This window comes from Lactuca saligna, chromosome 5, assembly GCF_052625555.1.
Source record: "Lactuca saligna cultivar CGN05327 chromosome 5, ASM5262555v1, whole genome shotgun sequence".
Lineage (NCBI taxonomy): Eukaryota > Viridiplantae > Streptophyta > Magnoliopsida > Asterales > Asteraceae > Lactuca > Lactuca saligna.
Window position 1 is genome coordinate 305,624,354 of NC_136421.1, and position 8,874 is coordinate 305,633,227.

Sequence of the window (8,874 nt, forward strand, 5' to 3'; positions counted from 1 at the left end):
AAGTCCTTTCAACCTTACTTATATAACTATATCTATATGGACATGATTTTGACAATATATAAGTTTAAAAGAGTTTTAGCATAAAAGAGTTTGACATAAAAAGAAGTTTTAACAATTTGAATAATAATAGATGACTTGATGTCAGTTTATAAAATGATTTAAAGAGTTTGTTTAGTAAACAGTTTTGAAGTATATGAAATCCACTTGTTTGATAGTTATTAATCACATGTGATTGATATAATAACTACGATGCTTTCAACTTTTATCTCTCCCCCCCTAAAAGCATTTAAAATCATTTAAAATGTAGATTAAGGGGTATGAACTCACCTGCAACGAGTGATATGAATGAAAGATCGGTTTGTAGGATGCAAAGTGTCAAGTGAAGACTTGAGCACAATGGATCCTAATAAGCATATAATAACACGTATATGGATATAACTAGTGTTTATACAACTAATGATGTAGGTAAAACACCCTAGGACTTAGGAAACACTTGATTTGAAGTGTTAGAAGTGCAAAGGGTTGCATATAATGGGTGTACGGCAACACAAGTGTGTATACGACCACCTGGTGTACGACCACTTGGGTGTACGACCTGGTGTGTACGGCCGTACACTCTTATCAAGAAATAGTCAAAAATTGTGTTTCAAGACTATATCTTGCATCCTCTAAGTGTTCTTGATCATGTGCTAGCATAGAATATGAGTTTGAGGCCAATAAGCACTAAACAAAGGGGTCTACAGCCACATGGGGTGTGTAAGGCCGTACACTCCTTGATGATCATGGTTTGGACAATTTCTAAGGAGCATATCTAGTAAGTAACAAGCATAGGAAGGAGTACTTACGATATAGAAGCCTTTAGGGGTGGTTGAGGTCCAAGAATTTAGTAGGTGTTCTTGGTGAAACTGAAGAACACTTGAAGATTTACCAAAATGAAGTGATTTCATGGATGAAATCAATGATCTGTACAAGATAGTGAAAGGAATCAACAATTCAAGGGAAGAAACACTTACAATCTTGAAGAAGTAGATGAAAAATCGGATGGTAGTTGAGAGATAAATGAGTGCTTAGCTTAGGAATGTGAAAAGAGTTGAATGAAGGCTAAGTCTCTCATTTATACATGAGAGTGTACAACCAGAAGGGGGGGGGGGGGGGGGGTACGGCCGCACACCCAAGTGTACTGTCGTACACTCCTCATTTTGGATTGTTTGTCCTTTTTGGGAAGTGGTGAACTTGTGGAACCCAATTCTAAACCCTAACTTTGAAGGTACTAGGCTTAGAACACTCTAATTGACTCTTAAACAATGCTAGAAGATAGCAAAACGAGTATGACCTTCATTGATTTGAATAACTGAACAAGATAGAAATTTTGGATTGTCACAACTTTTAACACAAAATATGAAGGTCAAATATAAAGGGCTCTAAAAACACAATTTAAAAGGTTGGTTGGAGTTGAATCACCATTTGTTGTAAAATAGTCATTATTTTTGTCTTATGTGGTTGGAGAAGCTCTTAGACATAAAGATACTTGACCGAGTAGATATTTCATTTCAATCCAACTCAATCAAGTGGAGCTCAAACTTGCACATTTCAAGCTAATTTTATTTAGAATATCCCAATCATTTCCAAACTCTTCCATTTCATATCTGATTTTTTTGGATTTCTTTGCATGTTTTAAACCTTAATTAACGTTCTAATCAAATCTTTAAATCAAGGATTTATACTAAAATGAAGATCTATGTTGCAAAACTATATGCCTATATCTACTAAAAATCACATAAGTTTCATTCATGATATAATACTTCAATGATTCCTTAATTACATCAAACATGACCTTATTTAATGATTTAAACTATATTTAAGATGTGAATTGATGTTCTAACGGATTCAATTTAGAAATGATATGATTTTTGATAAGATTGTATATTCTATTGTTTACTTGGTTGATCACTAGGAAAACTAAATTGAAAATAAGTTGAGTTTGTTAGTTACAAAATCCAAAATTGGCTATTACGTTTTTGAAAATTTCTCTCTAGCTATTTGTTAATTTAATATAATTTTATCGTCCCAGCAAAATAATTGTAATTTTGATGTGATAGAATATTCATATTAGATTAACAATTGACCTATTCTATTTTGAATTTTTGATTATTAAATAAAAAGCAAGTTTTATATTAACATTATGCTATGAACAACATAAATCCTAATATGAATATTGCATATAGTTGTATATTAACATTCGAAAATAATGAACTACTGGAAATGAGGACGAACTTCTGAAATAGATGGTATTCTTCTATGAATAGGAGATGATGAACTTCTAGAATAGATGAAAACATGATGATGCATGATCATTACGGAATACCGGAATAATTCTTATATGAATAATGTTTATAATTGTATATTAATTAACAGATGAAGATGACGATGAACTTCTAGAATAAATCGTATTTTTCTATGAATTCGGAGATAATGAAGTTTGGAATAGATAAAGACATGACAATGTACGGAATTTAATATATATATATATATATATATATATATATATATATATATATATATATATATATATATATATATATATATATATATATATATATATATATGAAGCCATGAAAGAATTGCCCACTCTTAATGAAGATGTGAAGTAAAACTTTAGAATTACTCATTCCCGATGAAGAAATACTAAATTTGACATGGGTAGGAAGAAATTATAGGAGGATATAATTTCTCTATGGATTATCATAATTGTATCAAGGGTGATATTAGAAAATAAAGTTTTTTTCTTAATTAACTTGATTTTTTAAGGATAATTGTTGTTTGTTAAACAAGTTTACATAAATACCTATATTCGATTAAAAAGTTACTTCAATTAGATCAATAATAAGCATATGAGTAAATGGCAATGTATATTTGGTGGCAATGTGGTGTGGAAAGAATGCCTTGCCCTAGTAGATTTCTGTTATACAAGAAAATATTTAAAAACAATTAGCGAAACTGAAATTTCAGAAAAAAAAAAAAAAGTAAATACAAGAGTATATTTTATTTGAAAGTTCAACCATTTAAAGTCAATTTATGATGAACATTCTTTCTGTGACCTGTAAAAAAGACTTTAATTTGCGATTTTCCTGGGTTAATACTTAAATCCAACCATCTTTACGTGTAATTTGTTTTTTATTATTTAGGTACTTTTATAAAAAAGATTCATCAATCAAACATGCATATTAATACTATTATCAACTAAATTATTTTTGTTTAATTTTGATTGATCTACCGAACATGATCCGCAAAAATATGCTTGATCATGCCCTCTACAGAATTGACCATTAATTGATTTAATTAAGTTTGAATAAAATAATACGACCCATGACCCATAATGGCCGATGGGATTGTGGAAAATTCAATTACAAGTGACAAATACCTATTTTTTTTAATCCTAACATGACTTGAAAAGTCAACATATATTCCTGTCTTCAATTATGGATCGAATCATTATCATTATGAATTATAAACTTCTGGGAACATTACATTTAAAAAAGAAAAAGTAATCATTTTCGCCATAAACACATCAACCTATTCACTCCTGTCGACATGTTCTTCTTGGCGAATTATCTCTTTCTATGTAAACTATCTATGAACAAGTATTCATATGGACTTAAAAGAACCAAATAAAAAACCTTCAACGATATTTGCCTTTGAATTTATCAAAATCCCAAGAAAAAAATTTGTATTTTTCAATCACATTTTTGTGTATGTAAGTATTGTAAGTTTGATCATCGATCACTGCCATCTTCCACTCGAGGCTGATTTTGTACGTCTCACCCAACACGAATTTGTTTTCTGTTTTTTTTTTTTCCAATTTAAAACGTTAAATTGCTAAAACACAAAGGTTTTTCAATGTCACGTGAGAAAAAAAGATTATAACAAAATTTAAAATCGATAGCTTTAACTTACATTTAACGTGTCCCCTCTTAGTGTCTCGATTGACTCCTCAAGTTCCATTTGTTTTGAAGCCGTTGCAAATAAAGCCTACAAAGTGAAATAAAATAATTAATTAAATAAAACAAAAGACATGAATGCCCTCGTCCATATAACCTAAAAAATCCGTACTTTTTTTGTTTTTTGCAAGTCATACTCCATACATCGTATACGATTCATCGATTCAACAAGCATTTCGTCTTTTTCTTGTGGGATTCTAGAAGGTTTACTCGAAAGCTCAGCCACCATTGCTTCAAGCTTTTTCAATTTCTCCTCACACGGATGCAAAAGCTCCTTTTCCTTTTCTAGGCGACTCGAATCATTCACAAATTGGGGTGAAGAAGTTTCCTCGGTTTTTAACAATTTCATGATGTTTGTTGCTAAAAGTTTCAACAACCCAAAAATAAGAAGAAACGTATACACTAAAACTTCATATATAAATCCGAAAGCTTTCTTTACAGTTGATTCTTCTTCCATCACTCTTGTTCGCGTCACTTCATCTGCTTCAATAGTCAAAAAGTCAACGATATTCACTTGAGATTATCTATTTTATAAAAAACACTACAAAATCAAAATCTCTTACTTCTTGGAGTAACATCTATTTGAGTATTGGAAACCACTCGATCAACTCTTGTTTTATTGGAAACAGGTGGCTTGTTTACCGAGTTCTAAAAGACAACACAATAGTCGATAATTATACTACTTATGTTTTTCTTGAATTATATTTTTCTATCTTTAAAATTTCAATTGTTATTCGGATGAAAAAACACGTACTCTTAGATGGAGAGACATTGATCTTCTTGGAACACGGGTTTGGAATACAGACTCATGGGAGACTTCACGATTTGTGGTCTGTAGTAAAAAAAAAAGTGAAAACTGTCACAAAACTAACCATGGTTAAGACTTATGAGTAGTTAGTTAATTAAAATATGTGGTTACATGGGCCCACCTCAGAAACAATTGACTTCACCTCTAGATTAGAATCATCATAAAATCTACCATTTTTATCTGAATCTTCCGAGCTAATAAGCTGCAACAAGAATCCAAATGCTAATTTAAAGATAGAATTAAAAAAAAAGATGCTAATTAGCTTTACATTCAAACATAATAAAACAAAATCATACTTTCATCAATTCTTGATCATGCCAAGGACCTTTGTCTGACCTCAAACATCCACCTTCATTAGGACATGAACATGTTCCACCAAGAAAACTAGGCAATTGGCTGTAATTACACAACTAACCCTTAACAACCCCATAAAATCAAACATAAATTTAATGTATAAAACATGCAAAAAAAGAAAATCATCAACCTTGAATCGATAACTTCCAACAACTTGTTCTGATACTTGGTGCCAAGAACCTGTAAGATTACTTAACAATCAAATCAAGATTCAGTGTTGTATAAAATTTTAAAAAGTCAAAATCTTTGTGATCATTACATGTATCTTCGATGTTGTTCTTGGATCAAGAAACCCTTTTGCTGTATTCCATAATAACTTGAACCCGTTACCCGCATTCACAATGTACATTTGATGTAACGTCTGAATTACCCAAAAAAAAAAAAAAAATCAGAAAACATTATCGAACACAAACACATTATCGAACACAAACAAAAGAAAAATCTTGTTAAAAAGGCATGCACCTCAGGATAGTTATCTCCATCTATTCTTTGCATCCGCATAACCAAATCATGTGCAACTTTTCCAAAACTCATCCAATTCTACAAAAAAAAAAAAAAACAAAAAAAATGTTGAGATTGCATAGCCACCTTAAACTTTCTATAAATAGAAATAAAGGGTAATAATGTAATCTAAGTATCTAACCATGCCATGAACATCCAATATGGTAGTGCAAGAATCTATATGTCTTCTAGCAGCAACAGAACATGCCGGAAACTTCTCGGAAAAAGCTTTCTCAAAACCTTGTACATGGTACCTTAAAAACCTGTCAACCGTTGTGACATTCATAAGCTTAGTGGGGTCCACTTTTCCTAGTCTTTCAATGTAAATAGGTCGTCCCTCTTTGTCTACCCCATGATACCCGTGTGGGTAGTAGCTTTGAACCTCTTCATATTCATTATATACAAAATCCTAAAAGACGAAAGATATGTTAAATAGTTGAATGATTTTGTCATGTTTACATATTTTGTATAAAATCAAAATAAGTAAATGAATAGTAACAAAAAAGAGCACCTTTAAGATAGAATCAGCACCAAAGTCTTTCCTCCAATTCAGCATTTCAGTCCACATTTGAAATGCCTTATCGATATCAAACTTCCTTGCTTTCAAGAATCTGCAACCATGAATAGTGCGTAATTTCCTTTTTTGGGAAGTTTTAAAGTCAAAGTCAACTTCAAATCCATTATCATCATTACAAAGAGACTGATCGTATTTGGTTTTTACCCGCTTTTGTTTTAGACTTGTTGAATGGTATTCTTCTAGACATCTCAAAATCAATCAAACACTTTTAATAAAGTTTATTAAGTCAAACGATGCAAATTTCAACGATATCATACGCAATAACTAATACTTTAGCTTGATTACGAGATGTCCATGAATGTTCTACACGAGAGAGGATTTTTGACTTTTGGAGTCAAGATTATTAATTTCAGTTTCAAAATTGATAAGGATTTCAAAACAATTGTGGCAATAGCTTCTTTGTATTTGTTATACTCAAACATAAATCGCAATTTTTTCATCAAATTCGCATCGTATTTTAGTTGAGAAAAACTTTAGCCGACACAAAATTAGATATTTTTTTATCGACAAATCGAGATGATATCAAGGTTATACCTTAATAACGTGTGGTAATCATCATGACGATGAGGAAGTAAGTCTTTTTCAATCAAGATTTGGCGAAAAGCATTCACTACCTTCTCCTCCTCTTCATCTCTAACATCATCTATTGAAATTGAAGCAAACTGGCAATTTGAAACACGCTTATTACTTCTTGGTTTGAGTGCGTTTAAAGGTCTTGTTGATGCTACCATTGCTTTCTTCTTCAAAGATCTAACTCGATTCCTTCTGTTATCATCCCCAAATGTCCCCAGATGACTGCTCATATCTTCTTGATTCAAGGCTATGACATAATAACAATAAATAATTAGATAATAAAAATAAGTAAGCAACCATTTGATTGGTCAAATGAAGAACATTGAATTCATCTCAATATTTAATTAAATTACTTCAGAACAAATTACCTGGCATTATATGGCAAAATTTGTAATTGGAGTTTACAAGAACTCCGCATCAATTGAAAAACCCGAAATCCCCCAATTGGAACTCTGCATTCAGTGACACGATTATAATACAGTGGGGTTAGATCTAGAAAGATTCGTCGTTTTAAAACCTTGATCATTCAATCGGTGAAATAAATTATTCAAAATTTCGAAAAGGGTATGAAGAATCTGGAAACATTTAACAACCAAAAAGGCTTATTAAATCGATCAAATCCCAAGTAAAAAAGAAACAACAATTGCATAATCAAATATCAGAGTAAAGTAGAAGACTGGAAAGTACCTCAAAAGAACCCACATTCACAAGATCGGAGGAATCAATCAAGAACCGAATAATCTTTATATATATGTATGTGATCGAATCCACAAAACGCAATAGTTCTTGGTGAAATTGATTATTGGAATCAACAAGAAGTGTGTGTAATTACTAATTAGTTGGGTATGAGAAGCTTGAAATGCGTTTGCTTTGTGAATACTCTCTCGCTGTAAAGAAACAGTCTTATATGTAAACAAAACGAAAGATTTGGAGGGTTGTCTTCTTTATTGGCCTTTAATTTGGGGAATACTAATAACCATTGGGATGGGGCATGTGTCCTCGGGGAGCTTGTTACTTGTACTTTCAAATATCACCGGCCCACAAATAAAAAATTAATAAAGTTTGCATTAAAATATAATGTTATTATTAGGTTGAATACTAATTTTTTTTTTTTTTTTTTTTTTTTTTTTGAAATCGACAAATTTTATTATAAAAACTCTCTAACAAGAATACTAGTAAAAAAGCTATGACATTTATTTTTGATATATATATATATATATATATATATATATATATATATATATATATATATATATATATATATATATATATATATATTATTTGTTTGATGGTGGACTGATGTTTTATAGCAAGTCATCTGTTTATTCTATTTAATCTTTTCATATTTTGTATGGATGTTTTCTTTGAAAACAGTTTGGGATGTCTACCATCTTATGTTCCTTCATCCTATTTTCATAGGATTCAGAATTATGTTGTTGTATTAGTTAAATGTTTATATTACATGTATCCTTTTGCGGTTTTGCAATGTATTAACATATGTTCGTATATTTCTAGTTGATATAAGCATTAAATCCATGATTAAAATAAGCGAACAGGAAAACTAGTGGTTTTGCATTAGATTAGGTATGTTTTTTTGGAAAAGCATTTTGGTCAAAAACCTACGTAATTTTATATAGTTAGTAGTATAGGTTGCTAAAAAGTGTAGGGGTATGTTTATTAATATTTTAAGAGTATGTATTCTTTTGATTATATGTTTATATAATAAATTTGTCTCATATAAGTAATGGATAATAATTATTGTTTGTTAAGTATGTTGAATAAAATATAGGGATAATGACTTGAAAGGTAACAAACTTTTGATTTTTTTCACATTTAGTTACTAAATTTTTTTTCGTTATCTATTTGCCATTGAACTATTGAAACTGTTCACATTTTACCCTTAAGACCGGCTGTTACCGGTCATAAGGGTAAAATGTGAACAGTTTCAATAGTTTAGTGGCAAATAGATAACGAAAAAAAGTTTAGTGACTAAATATGAACAAAATCGAAAGTTTGTTTCCCTCTATAAAGTTCAATGACTAAATGTGAACAAACTTTCTCTT

The 8,874-nt window shown here is 30.6% G+C and overlaps 1 protein-coding gene across 2 annotated transcripts; it reads right to left on the reverse strand.

Moving 5' to 3' along the window:
* Positions 1-3,468: 3,468 nt before the first annotated feature.
* On the reverse strand, positions 3,469-7,797 carry LOC145048477 (Sec14p-like phosphatidylinositol transfer family protein). 2 transcript variants are annotated; one of them, XM_078996978.1, is made up of 15 exons: positions 7,499-7,797; positions 7,180-7,263; positions 6,773-7,058; positions 6,173-6,272; positions 5,804-6,070; positions 5,623-5,700; positions 5,420-5,521; positions 5,291-5,340; positions 5,103-5,202; positions 4,928-5,008; positions 4,753-4,830; positions 4,562-4,646; positions 4,111-4,478; positions 3,955-4,029; positions 3,469-3,840 (listed from the first exon to the last, which is right to left on the reverse strand). In XM_078996978.1, exons 2-15 carry the CDS (start codon positions 7,184-7,186, stop codon positions 3,781-3,783), a joined length of 1,737 nt encoding a protein of 578 aa, XP_078853104.1. In that variant the 5' UTR covers positions 7,187-7,263; positions 7,499-7,797; the 3' UTR covers positions 3,469-3,780. The 2 variants fall into 2 exon arrangements, with proteins under 2 accessions (XP_078853104.1, XP_078853103.1); XM_078996977.1 differs by having other exon boundaries at positions 4,111-4,481.
* Between the last annotated feature and the right edge of the window lie 1,077 nt (positions 7,798-8,874).

Bases quoted from the DNA above. Each gene is read 5' to 3' on its own strand.
- LOC145048477 (XM_078996977.1), bottom strand. The intron at 5,701-5,803 runs GTTAGATACTTA...TTTTTTTTGTAG, and splicing joins TATTGGATGTTCATGGCATG to AATTGGATGAGTTTTGGAAA. The intron at 4,831-4,927 runs GTGGGCCCATGT...TTTTTACTACAG, and splicing joins TGAAGTCAATTGTTTCTGAG to ACCACAAATCGTGAAGTCTC.